Source organism: Sminthopsis crassicaudata, chromosome 5 (genome assembly GCF_048593235.1).
Source record: "Sminthopsis crassicaudata isolate SCR6 chromosome 5, ASM4859323v1, whole genome shotgun sequence".
In the NCBI taxonomy this organism is placed as follows: Eukaryota; Metazoa; Chordata; class Mammalia; order Dasyuromorphia; family Dasyuridae; genus Sminthopsis; species Sminthopsis crassicaudata.
In genome coordinates this window covers 188,519,444-188,535,583 of record NC_133621.1, presented here as the reverse complement: position 1 = coordinate 188,535,583, position 16,140 = coordinate 188,519,444, and the positions used below count along the sequence as shown (strand labels likewise).

The 16,140-nt window shown below is 34.3% G+C and overlaps 1 protein-coding gene across 11 annotated transcripts in view; it reads left to right on the top strand.

The window, feature by feature from the left end:
* The window catches only part of ATF7IP (activating transcription factor 7 interacting protein), a 130,638-nt gene extending 121,198 nt beyond the window's left edge, over window positions 1-9,440 (top strand). For all 11 annotated transcript variants that reach the window (XM_074269119.1, XM_074269113.1, XM_074269111.1 and 8 more), the window contains one exon: window positions 8,094-9,440. In XM_074269119.1, coding sequence (XP_074125220.1) covers window positions 8,094-8,510 — 417 coding nt within the window. In that variant the 3' untranslated portion in view covers window positions 8,511-9,440. The remainder of the gene's footprint in view (window positions 1-8,093) is intronic.
* Window positions 9,441-16,140: the final 6,700 nt, after the last annotated feature.

Genomic DNA, 16,140 nt, shown 5'->3' with positions numbered 1-16,140 from the left:
TGCCACTGAAATGAATTGGTTCTTCATTGGTTACTTTAAGGTACAGTAGAAACACTTATTCTTTCACAATTACCTATTCTTTAGAAATAGCATAAGACTTCTTTAGCTTTGATTTGTTTATATGTCAAGAATTTACTATTAAGATACTATTTAGAAAATTTACTACAAATACTACATACTGGGTTGTTAACAGAATCAAATAGCCTCCTGGATACAATAAATAATAAAAGTTTATGAGGAGTTATTAAATGCCAACCATATTCTAGGTACCAGGGACATAAATTCAAATAATGAAATAATCTCTATTCATAATGGGCTTACATTCTAATATGAAAAAAAAAAAGGCACCCATATTAAATATGTATAGATTATCTATAAATAGAATAAGTACAAGGTAGTTTGGAAGGAACGACATTAACTAGCCTAACAGAAAGAAAGGTCAGGAAAAGCTTTGTGTAGAAACAGGTGTTTGAGCTGTGTCTTAAATGAAGAGAAAGTGCATCGCTGGCATGAGAATGGGGAGGGAGTTGACCAGTACAAATCTAAAGACAAATGGAATCCTGTGTGCAAAGCTATATCTTAGCATGTGAGAAGAGAAATAATGATTTAAACTAATGTAGCTCAACTTCAAAGAGATGTTTTGGCAATTAAGTAGGTATGTGGGGTGAGGAAAGTTGAGGAATAAGATGGCACCTAGGTTAATAACCTTGGGGCCTGGAAGAATGATGGTGCCTTTAATAGAAAATCGAGAAGTTTAGGAAAGTAGAACATTTGAAAGGAAAGATATTGCATGAAAATCTAGTTAAACTCAGTGGAGCTTATGCATAACTATATATAAACATGAAATATACAGAATAAATTATACCTAATCAACAAAGGGAAGGCACCAGCATTAAATAAAATCAGGAAAAATATCTTGTGGGAGATGAAATTTTAGGTGGGATTTCATGAAGAAAAGACTGAAAAAGTAAAGAGGGACAAAATTATGGCCTTTAAAAACCAGTAGATTTTATATTTGATTCTGGAAGTGATAGAAAAGTACTAAATTTTATTGAGGTGGGGGTGAAGGGAGTATAACATTGGTCAGAACAGGATTTTTAGATCGCTTTTTAGAAGATCACTTTGACAGCTGCATAGATTATAGAGAGGAAAAATTTGAGACAGCCAGACTTACCAGCAGATATTGCAGCAATCTTGACATGAAGGGATGAAGGCTGGTACCAGGATAGTACCAGTGCCAGAGATGACAAGGGAGTGTTACGAGAGATTTTAGAAAAGCAGAATTGTTGAAATTTGATAATTGTTAGTTAAGGATGTTTTAGGGTTGAAGACGACTTGGGTGTGTTTTAAGACTGTAGTTAAGGAACCAATAGAGAGAGTTCCAACCTTCTGAAGAAAAGAAGGAGGAATGGGATCAAGTATATATGTAGAAGAAGCTTGGCAAAAAGAGCTACTTTGTTGCCTGAGAATAGAAGCAAAAGAAGATAAAATGAGGGGTGATTTCAAAGGTTTCAGGGATGAAAAAAAGAGAATAGGAGAGTTCACATAGTATAACCTCAAAATATGCTCAGAAAATTTAGAGATGAACAGTTCAGCTGAGAGACAGCAGGGTACAGGAATGTGTAGGAAGCTGGAGAATAGAAGGGACAGTGAGGAAAATAATTTCCCTGATACAATGAAGACCCTGCTGAAGTTGGATGATGATTTTATAATTATCCAATTAACACAGTTGTGTACCCTCTTCCATAGCTATTTTGCAGAATAATTTCTGATCCTGCATATGTGTAATCTACAGAAATGTCTGATTCTCTTTAATTCCTTCATCATTTCTAAGTAGCAAAATGGTATGAAATCTATGATCTGTGGATCTGTACTCTAAATTCAAAGGTAATAGGTTCAAATCCTACTTCTAACTTCTCATTTTTCAGATGAAAAATTGCAGCCTAGAGAAATAAATGATTTATTCAAGGTTACTAGTTCTAAGTATTAGAGGTAGGACTTGAACCTAGGGCTTTAATGTAGAATAGGGCTTCATAGATTATTTCAAATCATTTATGAACTTAGGTGGGGGGAAAATCTTTATTCCATTATAACTGTTTTCCTTTGTCAAACTCCTGTGTATTTTTATTTTATGCATTTGAAAACATTCTGATAAGGAATCTACCACAGTGGACTTGCCAAACTGGTTCATGTTACAAAAATGGATTATCTCTCGATCTAGACATTTATCAATTCTATAATGCTATCTATAGGGAACCATATTTCAGGAAAAAGGAATGAGAGGTGTCAAAGACTTGTTGAGACTACATACAAGTTTCATTCCTTTATTTCATAAAATCAGCTCAATCTCTAACTGCTTAAATGAGTTGTCTTAGCAATAAGAAATGGGAAATGGACATCAGAAATGACATCAATGCTGATGACAATAATTTTACATGATAATTTAGCTGTTAAAAAAACCTGTTACTCCAGCAAGAAACCAAAAGCACCCTACTTAGCAAACATTTAACTTATTTTTCTAAGAAGAGAGAGCATGGTCAAAAGCAATATAAACAGAAACATTGGTAGGCAAAACTTGTTTTGAAGAATTAGAAATTCAGCTAAATAAAAATCATCCCCAAAGCATTCAAGGATGAAAATTGATAGAAGAAAAATCGAAAAAGTTAATATAAAGATTCATCATTAGCAACATATTTTTCACCATCAAAGGTAATAAAAGTATTAAAATTGGATCTTAACATCACAGTCTTGATATTCTTTTAGAAGAGGCAAAAATGACACTAAAAAGAATATAGATAGGAAAAGCAGCCAGATTAGACAAAGTATATAGAAAGGATATCTGTGTTGGAGAAGAGAGAAATACAATTGAGGAATTGATTTGTAAGTATCTGAAATAGAGGAAGATTTTGAGATTACTATTGTCCCTAAACATTACAGAAACCCATAGGAGAAATTTGTAACTATCCAAGAATGATCAGAACATGGCCATCCATAATTTAAATGGTAAGGAGTTTCTATTGTCCAGATTATGATATGCATTTGGAAGGAAAACAGTGATTGTCTGTTGGTATGTATGAAATAGATATTACAGATGGACAAAGGATTGGGCATAGAGTTGATCAGGAAGAAAACAGATAGATTACCTTTGGCAAATTGCAACACTTCTTTGGAAATAAAAAGCCCATCTATTTTAATCCTAACATTCTGACAATGAGTCGGCAATAGGAACAATGAGAAACCTCAGAGAAGAATAGGAATAAAAGTTATTATCAAGGAAATGTATAAAAGGCAGGAAGAGAAGATAGATTGGCTATGTTGGCAAGGGTGAAAGATGATGACATTGTAAGAGAATTACGAAAAAAGAGCATCTTGGGAAAAAGAAAACAATTGCTTAAAAAAAAGAACTGGACAAATGAAAAAGGAAATACAAAATCTAGGTAAACAACTTCTTAAAAGTTAGAATTGGACAAGTAGAAACTAGTGATACTGTGACAAGACTTCTGAAACTTTTCCAAAACTCATGACCCATTTTCACCCAAGAAATTTTTATGTGGCCCATTTTCCATGACCCACTTATTCAGTTAAAAGAACCCATGTTGAAGTTGTGACTCACAGTTTAAGAAGCTGGATTCTGTGAGACAACAGGAACCAGTCAGATCCAAAAAGAATGAAAAAATAAAGAAAATGTAAAATGCCTTATGGGAAAAACAGCTGATCTTTAAAAAAAGAGAAAAAATTTATGGGATGCAGCCAAAGCGCTGTAATAAGGGGAAATTTTATATCACTAATGGCTTACTTGAATAAAATAGAGAAAGAGAAGATCAGTGAATTGGGCTTGCAACTTAAAAAGCTAGAAAAAGATCAAAATTTTTTAAAAAAACAAATACTAAACTTGAAATTCTAAAATTAAAAAGAGAAATTAATAAAATGGAAAGTTAAAAAATATTGAATTAATAAATAAAACTAAGAGTTGGTTTTATGAAAAAACCAACAAAATAGATAAATCTTTGTAAGTTTGATTAGAAAAAGGAAAGAGGAAAATTCAAATTGTTAGTCTTAAAAATGAAAAGGGAGAACTCTTCACTAATGAAGAGGAAATTAGAGCAATAATTAGAAATTACTTTGCCCAACTTTATGCCAATAAATTTGAGAACCTAAGTGAAATGGATGACTACCTTCAAAAATATAGGCTGCCCAGATTAAGAGGAAGAAGTAAATTGCTTAAATAGTCCCATTTCAGAAAAAGAAATAGAATAAGCTATTAATCAACTCCCTAAGAAAAACCCTCAAGACCAGATGGATTTACATGTGAATTCTACCAAACATTTAAAGAACAGTTAACTCCAATGTTATATAAACTATTTGAAAAAATAGGGATTGAAGGAGTCCTACCAAATTCCTGTTATGATACAGACATGTTATTGATACCTAAACCAGATGGATTGGTCTTTAATTTTCTTTCTCTGTTTTCAATCTATCTCCCTAATGAATATTGATGCAAAAAATCTTAAATATTAGCAAAAAGACTACAGAAAATCATCCCCAGGATAATACATCATAACCAGGTAGGATTTATACCAGGAATGCAGGGCTGGTTCAATATTGGGAAAACTAACATAATTGACTATATCAATAACCAAATTAACAAAAACCATATGATCATCTCAATAGATGCAGAAAAAGTATTTGATAAAATCCAACATCCATTCCTATTAAAAACACTTGAGAGTATAGGAATAAATGGGCTTTTCCATAACATAGTCAGTAGCATCTATTTAAAATCATCAGTAAGCATCATATGTAATGGGGATAAACTGGGTGAACCATTCCCAAAAAGATCAGAAGTGAAACAAGACTGCCCACTATCACCATTACTATTTAATATTGTATTAGAATGCTAGCCTTGGCAATAACAGTCAAGAAAGAGATTAAAGGAATTAGAGTAGGAAATGAGGAAATCAAATTATCACGCTTTGCAGATGATATGATGGTATATTTAGAGAACCCCAGAGATGCTACTAAAAAACTATTAGAAATAATCCACACCTTTAGCAAAGTTGCAGGATACAAAATAAACCCACACAATCATCAGCAATTCTCATACATCACTAACAAAATGCAACAGTTATTGATACAAAGAGAAATTCCATTTAAAATAACTGCCGATTATGTATAAAATATTTGGGAATCTATCTGCCAAGGGAAAGTCAGAAACTATGTGAATAAAACTACAAAACACTTTCCACACAAATAAAGTCAGATCTAACCAATTGGAAAAATATTAAATGCTCTTGGATAGGTTGAGCAAATATAATAAAGATGACAATACTACCTAAATGAATCTTATTTATTTAGTGCTATACCAATCAGACTCCCAAAAAAACTATTTTGATGACCTAGAAAAAAATAACAAAAAAATTCACCTGGAAGACTTTCAAGGGAACCAATGAAAAAGAAAAATCAAATGAAGATGGCCTAGTTGTACCAGATCTAAAACTATATTATAAAGCAATGGTCACTAAAACCATTTGGTATTGACTAAGAAATAGACTAGTTGGTCAGTGGAATAGGTTAGGTTCATAGGACAAAATAGTCAATAACTTTAATAATCTAGTGTTTGACAAACCCTAAGATCCCAGCTTTTGGTATAAGAATTCACTGTTTGACAAAAACTACTGGGAAAATTGGAAATCAGTATGGCAGAAATTAGGCATGGACCCACACTTAACACTGTACACCAAGATAAGGTCAAAATGGGTTCATGATCTAGGCATAAAGAATGAGATTATATTTAAATTAGAAGAACATAGGATAGTTTACCTCTCAGACCTGTGGTGGAGGAAGAAATTTGTGACCAAAGAAGAATTAGAGATCATTATTAATCACAAAATAGAAACTTTGATTATATCAAACTGGAAAGTTTTTGTACAAACAAAACTAATGTAGACAAGATTAGAAGGGAAGCAATAAACTGGGAAAACATTTTTACAGTCAAAGCTTCAGATAAAGGCCTCATTTCCAAAATACATAGAGAATTGACTCTTAATTTATAAGAAATCAAGTCATTCTCCAATTGATAAATGGTCAAAGGATATGAACAATTTTCAGATGAAGAAATGGAAACTATTTCTAGCCACATGAAAAGATGCGCCAAATCACTATTAATCAGAGAAATACAAATTAAGACAACTCTGAGATACCACTACACACTTCTCAGATTGGCTAAGATGACAGGAAAAGATAAGGTTGAATGTTGGAGGAGATGTGGGAAAACTGGGACACTGATGCATCGTTGGTGGAATTGTGAATACATCCAGCCATTCTGGAGAGCAATTTGGAACTATGCTCAAAAAATTATCAAATTGTATATACCCTTCGATTCAGCAGTGTTACTACTGGACTTATATCCAAAGAGATCTTAAAGAAGGAAAAGGGACCTGTATGTGCAAAAATGTTTGTAGCAGCCCTTTTTGTGGTAGCAAAAAACTGGAAATTGAATGGATGCCCATCAATTGGGGAATGGCTGAATAAGTTGTGATATATGAATATTATGGAATATTATTCTTTTGTAAGAAATGATAAGCAGGTTGATTTCAGAAAGGCCTGGAGAGACTTACATGAACTCATGCTGAGTGAAATGAGCAAGACCAGAAGATTATTATATACTTCAACAGCAATACTATATGATGATCAATTCTGATGAACGGGGCTATCTTCAACAATGAGTTGAACCATTGAATGAGTGTGTGTGTGTGTGTGTGTGTGTGTGTGTGTGTGTGTGTGTGTGTGTGTGTGTGTGTGTGTGTGTGTGTGTATAAGATTGACAACAAATAGGGTAGCTCAAAAGAAAGATTGGCAGAGTTAAGGCAAAAATAACAATCATGTTATACAAATGAGGTGCAGAGGAAGAAGACACACAAGAGGCATTAAAGGGAGGAAGAAAGCTTGTAGTTCTGAATACCTACTCCTTGGGAATGGGTTCAATAGGCAACACTACATATATACCATGAAGGGTTTAGCTTCTTTCAAAATTTATTTAAAAATAAGAAAAGGGGGATGAGCATACAGGGAAGCAAAAGATGAAGGAAAAAGAGAAGGGAGAGATATCTCGGTGGGGGGACGATTAGGTAATAAAGCAAGTTATGGAGCACAATTTAATTAAAAAGATGGCAAGGATAGGAAAAAGTGTGTGTAGGGGGAGGGTGTGAATGTGTATATATGTATACTTAAATATATTAAATATAGCTTGCTGGGGAGTGGGAGTGGAAGGAGGATAAAAATAATGTAAATAAGGTGCACAGCAGAGAACCAAAGAACAATTTACAAGGAATTTAAAAAAAAAATTGGACATTCATGAATGTAATTTCTTCTAATATGTAATATATTTGTGTGTGTGTGTGTGTGTGTGTGTGTGTGTGTGTGTGTACTTTATTGATCTGGTAATCTGCTTGGAAATGACAATGTTCTCTTTGTTTTGCTTTATTTTGTTTTGTTTTTCTGTTTTCTTTTTTTTTTTTTTTTTTTCTTATGTTTTTTCAACAACAAAATAGCCAAAATGGTAATATTGGTATATTTGACATACAAAATGGAGAAAAGCATCCAGCATGCTGGTACATAGGGAATAGTTATAAAGGATTGTAAAAGTCAAGGAAACAATCTATGTTAATGGTGGGAGTAGCAATGCTGCTATTTTAGATAATTCAAACAATCAGAATAAGGTATGCTGGTATTGAAGTGTACAACATAATTAGTTTACTCCTATGTAAGATGAGTAGGTTTATGAGATTACACATTAGGACTAGAAGGGGAGACCCTCAAAATCTGTCTAGTCCAACCTTCTTGTTTTACAAATCAGCATCTTGAAAGCTCCATGACTTTTAAGTGACTTGTCTGTGATCACTACTGTGTCAGAGGCAGTGTTTATAATCCAGGTCTTCTGAGTCCAGAAGGAATGATCTTTCTGCTATAATATGCTGTTTTTAAAGTGGAACTAGAGCACATGAGGCAAGCTCATCTCCAAACTCCATTCTAGCTCTTCAAAATAAGAACCTGTACTTTTTCCTTAACATTGTCTCCTTTCTTTTGACTTTTAGGAGCCATCTCGCCCTCTGCACCCAGCACCCCTACCAGAAGCCCCTCAACCACAACGTCTGCCCCCTGAAGCTGCCAGTACTTCCCTTCCTCAGAAGCCACACTTGAAGTTAGCTCGGGTCCAAAGCCAGAATGGCATTGTCCTGTCCTGGAGTGTCCTGGAAGTGGACCGTAGCTGTGCCAGCGTAGATAGCTACCACCTTTATGCTTACCATGAGGATCCCAGTGCCACAATGCCATCACAATGGAAGAAAATTGGGGAGGTAAAAGCACTTCCTCTGCCTATGGCATGTACTCTCACTCAGTTTGTGTCTGGCAGCAAGTACTACTTTGCTGTCCGAGCCAAGGACATTTATGGACGTTTTGGACCTTTCTGTGATCCCCAGTCAACGGATGTGATCTCTTCCCAGAGCAGTTAAACACTTGGAGCCTTTACATCTGTCTCTCTTTTCAGAGTTTCCTTTTTTTGGTCTTGTTTTTAATCTTGTGCATGATATTCACTGTAAAATCCACATTCTGCAAGATTTCTTGGACAGATGTGTGTAATACACTACATACATTTATATCCAGAAGTAAAATAAACTCTCAGTCCACAAAGCAAGAACTATTTTCCTGGACATTTCAAGCTTCAGGATTTTGAAATATAAATGTGCACCTTCCTTTGAGTTTTGAGATTTGGGGGACATTCTGTATGTATGAGAGTGTGTGAGAGAAAGTGTGGATGTGAGTGTTGCTTTCCTGTTTGTTTGTTTGTTTGTTTGTTTGTTTGTTTGTTTGTTTGTTTCATTGCAGCAGTTTCTCCTCTTTACATCAGGTTTACCTCTGTTTCAGGATAGAGTGTAAAGGTCAAGGAGAAAATGGCATGAAAAGTTAGGATTTTGCTTCTTAATGAGGGTGGGTTCATACTTTGCACTACATAACTGAAGCTAAACATAATCCAAAGAAACAATCAAACAAAAAGCACATGCAAATTAATTTTCCAGTAGGCTAATCCAAACATAAAATAGATTTTTTTCACATCTTTCTTAACTTGGGTCCCTTTCCTAGTCTCTGCTTAAGATTTGACTGGGAGAAGGGAAAGGAATATTTTTCTTCTGACCTAACTCATTCTCTGTGCTGAAGATATGTTCTCAAAATGCAAACATATTAATGAAGGAAGAGGACATTAATTCTGGTCAGTTTTAGTATAGGTAAAAAGCTCTTCTGCTTGAATCTGAGAACATCTCTAGCCTATTTATTATTTGCTTAATTAATAATCCCCCTCAGCCATTCCCGTCTCTTTTAGCAATTCTTTTAAATTTATTTTGTGCCTTAAAAAATAACTGTAAAAATAAACATGGCCATATCTCCATTGTGTTTACTTTTTTCCCTTTGAGATTTTCATTTAGCATCTCCATTTCCCCTAACTTCAAAAAATGATTTTTTTTTTTCTATTATAAGATTTTGTGGTTAGGGGAAATAAAACCTTAGACTCTTTATGATTCTTATTCCATGGCATCGGGTCTACTCAAAATTTGTGAATAAGTTGTCTGTCTTCCCTCTTCCCGCATTATAATATGTTCGAAATTTTGATTGTTACTACCAGTTAAGCTGACTGCATGCAGTATGTGGACTGAAATTTTACCAGGTTTTATTTTAAAAGCATCATCCTTCATACATCTATTGGCATTGGCTTTGCCCACTTGCAACAGAGATTAATAAGGCAATTGTAGCTTACTATTACCATAACTTTTTAGTACTCTCTTGGTTTTAGAGTAGCAAAACTATGTCCAATAACTAAGATCCAAGGCGCAAAACTTAGCTTTATAAAACTTGTTAAATTTACTGTTTCAATGTTTTGGAGCAACCAGTGTGCTATTTTAAAATAAATCAAGTGGAGAATGGTTCACATCTTTTCTCACATCATTCTTTTTGACCTATTCTAAGCAGTCATGCAGATAAAGACTTTTTCTTATCTTTTGATAGTGCCAAGGTGATAGACCTGCCCTCATAAAATTTTATATATACTTTGGTCAGAATTAAAGTTATATCTTTCTGTGTTGTTTTACTTAGCATACTTAAAACTCCTGGGAAATCATAATTTAGCTCCAAAGGGATTCAGCCTTAGATCATGACTTGTTTGTTTTTTTAAATGTCAACCATATTGGTATTAAACAGATATTGGGAGTAGATATGTTGCTGGGGATGGGAGGGTTGGAAATAATTGGAAGAGGTAGGTAGGAGAGGGTTATAAAAGACTTATGAATAGAATCTGTGAAATAACTTTCTAAATTTACTATGTTGGTGGCTTTATTCTTGGCCATCTCATTTTCAAAAATCTAATTCTGAGATTTATAACTTTCTTGAAGCATAGGAGAGGGAGAGCTTTCTTGGCTCTCCTCCTGTCCTTTTTTTGTATATCTTTGATGGGCCTGTAAGGAAATTATCTTCTGAGCGCGTTCACACTTCAGATTAAGGTAATGTCGTCTGTTAGTGTGAACAACATAGGCTTGGTGCTGAATAAAAGCCTTTCTAACTACTGATTGCCAATAATGTAAATGCTCTGATGCCTTCCTTTCACTTTCAAGGAATAAGACTAAATGAGAAGTAGGGTTGTAATAAAGCCAGTTGGTTCTTTTATTGTTTTTATAGTGCAAATGTTTAGAGCCAGTTCTTGCCAGTTATGGGCCTTGTAGTCATTTCTAGAGGGTTTTTAAGAATGACAGTAAAGCAATTGCCAATGCCACACCACAGAACACTGAGGTAGAAATTTCATTTGAAAGAGATGTCCTATTTTATATATGTATATAAAGATATGCATACTTGTACATACAAATTTTTTTTTTTTAAACTGTCAAGAAGAATTGCTTATGTTTAATTCCTGACTACAGTGTGCCCATCTTTGACAAAGTTCCCTATTGGCTTGTTTAATGGATATGTGACATTCACTTATTTGCTGACTTGGCTGACTAGAGTAATCAATATGACTTTACATTTACATTTATCACTATCACTAATACAACAAAAGCCTTCCTAGTATGAAGACATAGAAGTCAGGTAACAAAGCAAAATAGATTTCCTTATTTGCCCTGTCTTCCCATTGCGTGTTTTGTGAGAGGCAAATAATTGGGAATCTCAGCTAATAATCCAGAAGATGACTTTAAATTTTTGTTTCCCGTAATAAAATAGGACAAAAATAATACTTGGAGCTTTATCTTGTTCCAAACAGTGGAAGGAAGTTGCAAAGAGAATTGCAGTAACTTGGAGACAGCAAATTAGGGACTTTGAGTCCTCATGTAGAACAATATTCAATATGTGTAATTTTACTGTTTTAGTTGTTAATGGTCTGATTACAAGTGTTTAGACATAACCAGTGGATTGATAGTGCATTTTTGTTTGTTAACTGCAGCCAACCCTCGGACTAGTACCCCTAGAGGGTCTGGAGGCAGCAGCTGATTGAATGTGCAAAAAGGGGTCTGGTCTAAAACTGAAAGCACTTCTCATTCTTGGCTTGTCTCACTTTGAGAGTTTGGGCTTTTGATGTTACTTTTAGGGAAAAGCTGAGATCACAAATAACTAGAAGTAGCCACTTTGAACAGTTCTGCTCTGGTTAAGAATTACACTCCATGATACCTCCTTACTCCATGGTACCTTTTCACAGAGTATTATAAGCTGGATTTTCACGTTATGGGAATGCAAGGTTGCTACATTTTTAGTATGGCAACATCTCCCTAAGTGTTGCCTGTTGGAAATCTTGAGAATTTTAAGGATTTTAACTTGAAATGTAGTAAAAGTTTAGTTGATTTTTGAAGTGGCAGTGCTGTTCTTTCTGTTCTTTTTTTTTTTTTTTTTTTTTTTTTTTTTTTAATTTTTGTACTTTGTCAAATTAATGGTTCACTCTGTTTTAAGTGTGATTATTCCTTTCAAAAAATTTGTTCTTGCCAGTAAATATGTAAATGGAATATGGACTCCACCTGTCCATAAATAGAACTTTATCTTCTCTCCATTTCTCAATATAAAGAATACTGTGATACTTTCCCAAAAACTTGTTTATGGTGGAGTTGTGGCAAATAGTTTCTTCTCTATTGGAATCTGACTGTTCACTGGGAGTGACCCTTTCTTTTTTCTCACTCATCTTTTCCCTTTTATATTAGCTGGTAATAAGTACTCTGAAGAAACCTCTTAAACCAAGCAACTTGGGATAATTTGCAATCTTAAGGTACATATGTCCTTAGGCAAAGCTGCTCCAAAAGTGGCTTGATTGCTTTATACAGTTTCCTCGATTTTATTAAGTGTTAACTTAGCTTTTGGTTTTTAATTTCTGTAATTTAAAATGGAAAAGGAAAACTATATGAAGTCCTACCTACTACCATTTATGTAGTGTTAGTAGTACTGCATGATCTTTATAATGTGTTCATCAACTTTGGTCTCTGAAAGTTTTCCAGTACTGTACAAAATTGAGAAAAAAAAAAAAAAAAAAAAAAAGTAATGCCTGTGGTATCCTTCACCTTCTCTGCACACTGTGATCTTTACACAGAGTTACTTCAAACCTCCAAGTGTTCTCTTCCTCGCTTCCCTTCTCCTTGGGCCATTTCTATCACTATCCTGTGATTTCTCATTATGATGCAGATCTGTGTGTGAACCTAGTTTTGCTCTAATTCCCAGAATAACCATGTCCCAGTATTAGATAGATAATCACAAATAACACTATCCAAAAGCAAGCTAAAAAAGCAAGCTATGAACCTGCCTTCCTAAGTATTTACATTTAGGAAACTGTAAAGTCGTCTTATCTTTTGGTGGGGTTTTGGGGTAAATACAAGTGTTGGCAACTTAAAGGAGTTCAGATGAGGTTGTTCTATGACAGCCATATTTGTTAATCAATATTCATCCCCTTGAGCCAACAGTTGGGGAGTCTTAAGTGCTATAAATATGAACTCAAGAACAGAAATGAAATGTTTTATCTTGCTTTTCATTTTCAAATTATTTTGTCATTATCATGTTAAAATCAGTTTCTCCTTATTTCTCTTTTGTTGTATACTTAGGCCGAATACTCACTTTTTATATTTAAATGCTGTCTGTTTAAAGAGTTTTGTTTGTAAATAAAGTTTCTGGGCTACCATCCTACATTTGGGGATCCAGGCTTTAGTAATTTATCAGCCATTTAAAAACTGAATATAAAAATAAATACTTTGTAGGAAACTTGGAGCCTGATTTTTTTTTTTTTTTTTTTTTTTTTTTTTTTTTTTTTTTTTTGCAGCTGAAGGTGTAAATAATATAAGATAATGTAGGCCCCACCTAAAGCCCACTGTAAGTTGGGCTACTTACTGCAAGCCCTATTTTTATTAGGTTTTTGGGGATTTTTTTGTTTTGTTTTTGTATGTTTGATAGATTAGTGTCTGTACAAGTGTTATCTGTAGTGGGGTTTTGTCCAACAAGCCTGAAATTTATACTTTGAAATAAACTACTGGGTTTTTAACATTGAGTCCTTTGTGATTGGTTCTGGTTGTCCTGAATTGTTGAGTTACTTGGTTTTGAAAATAATCACTTTATAAGGATCGTGTTTGTCCAACGCACTGTGCTCTACCTCCATTCTTCACTGGTACAAGCAGTTCAATAAGTGCCTTTTAACTGTTGCATAACTTGATCATTTAAGAAGCGATTTATAATAAAGAAAAGGCCAAAATGGTACAGACTGGCCATCACAAAAAAAACCTAGCTGGTAGTTCACTCAACCTCTTAATACATTGAAGTTCTCCTTTATCCAATGAGCCATTTTCTAGAAATTCATTTATGACAAGTAGACGTAGCTTGTGGATTTCAAATATGTTTCTGGAAAGTTTGTATTAATTAGATAAATTTTAATGAACAAGTGACTTTGGGGCCCTTACTTTGATGGATCTTTGATCTTGTATGATTTTCTATATGCTTCCACAAACCCATGACAGGCTACGTGGGGTATGAAAGAATCATATTGCTTCAAATCCCATTAGTTGTATGATCATCTATCTGAACCACTCCAAGTTACTCTAACTTCCTCTTATATAAAATGGACTCAATAGGCTTTGGCCGATTTGTTAATTTGATTATCATGATCTCTGTCACAGGACTGATGTCGTTTCATTGAAACCCAAAAATAGATGAAACGTTTCATCAACCTCGAAAGACTTTCCTTTGATTTTCCATAGAGCCCATGGCCCAGAAGCCTTTCCTGAGTTTCACTTTGTAAGTTAAAGATGCCAGCGTGCCATGCATTTGTTGCTTCATCTCCAGGTAGGCACTGGGTTGCAAATGTTGCCTTTAATGCTTACCAACATTGGTAAGACACTTGGCCTCCTAGAGCTTTAGTTTCCTCATCTGTAAAATGAGGAGGTTAGACCAGATGTCCTCCTAGATCCCTTCTAGACCCAAAAACATGATTCTTCAAACATCCTTTTCCAGTCACATATACCTTCATACTTGGCAATGTGCTATAACCTACATAATTCCCGTCTGCCCCCAGGTTGCTTTCCACTGCTGTTTGGTTTGTTTGTAATTCTATTTATTCCTGCATCAAGAAGCTTCATGATTCGCAGCCATAAAGCAAGATTAGAAAAATACTGGTGTAACAACAAGCAGCTTAGAATTATTACATGCACCATATAATTTACTAAATGATCCAGCCTAACCCCACAGTTCTGAGCTCAGCTTATTGTTCAACTTAAACACTTGTCACAGATAAATATATGCATACAGATACATTTGTAGGCATAGGGACTGGACTGTGTGCATTTTTACACTGTATTTATGTATATATCCATTTAAACACTCCTCTGTAAAAGGTTCATTTCAACTCCTGATTTCCTCTGACGTACATTGACTATGTGACTGCTTCCATCAATGATTTAGGACAGAAGTGTCCCAAACCAGATTAAAATGTAAATGGGTAATATCTGCCAAATAACAGTGGAGCATAAACAATCTTTTTTTTTAATCATTTTTTAAAAATTTAGTTTTTATTTACCAGATATATGCATGGTTAATTTTACAACACCGATAATTGCCAAACCTTTTGTTCTAATTTTTCCTCTCCTATCTCCCCCCAGATGACAGGTTGACCAATATATGTTAAATATGTTGAGTATAAATTATATATAATATATGTATACATGACCAAACAGTTGTTTTGCTGCACAAAAAGAATCGGACTTTGAAATAGAAACACAGACAATCTTAATAAGTGGCTTCCTAAATCAATATGTGCTTGTAAGGATCCTTATAGTTTTGTGACCCCCACTTCTATTTGAGTTTTGACTACACTGATCTAGGTAACTTTCTTAAGATTTAGTTGCAGAGAAGGTGTTAAGCTAAATTGATGATTTCTTCACTTGGGAGTTAGTTCCTTGGACCAGCACAGTCACAGATCCTTATATCTGTTTTTCTTTTTTTCTCAGTATTTTATCTTTCCAAATACATGTAAAGATAGTTTTCAACATTTATGTCTGTAAGACTTGATGTTCCAAATTTTTCTTTCTTACTTTCCCCTCCCCAAGACAACAAGCTATCTGATATAGGTTAAAATGTACAATTCTTTTAAATATATTCATATGTTTGTCTTGTTGCATAAGAAAAACCAATCCAAAAGGGGGGAAAAAACATGAAAAAGAAAAAGCAAACAAAACCAAAAAAAGATGAAAATACTATAATCCACATTCATTCTCTGTAATTCTCTCTGGATGCAGATGGCGTTTTTTCACCCCAAGTCTATGGCAATTGTGTTGAATCACCTCATTGTTGAGAAGAACCAAGTCCATCACAGTTGACTATCACACAGTCTTGTTGTTAACTGTGTACAATGTTCTCTTGGTTCTACTCACTTCACTCTGAATCAGTTCTTGTAATTCTTTCCAGACTTTTCCTGCTCATCATTTTTTATAGACCAATAATATTCCATTACTTTCATATATCATAACTTTTCCAGCCATTCCCTCAATTGATGGACATCCCCTTATGTTAGGATTACAAGGTGCTAACTCAGGTTGTCTAAACAATTCTGTAGCTCAGAGTTCATACCTTTAAAAGGAGTTCTGAAAA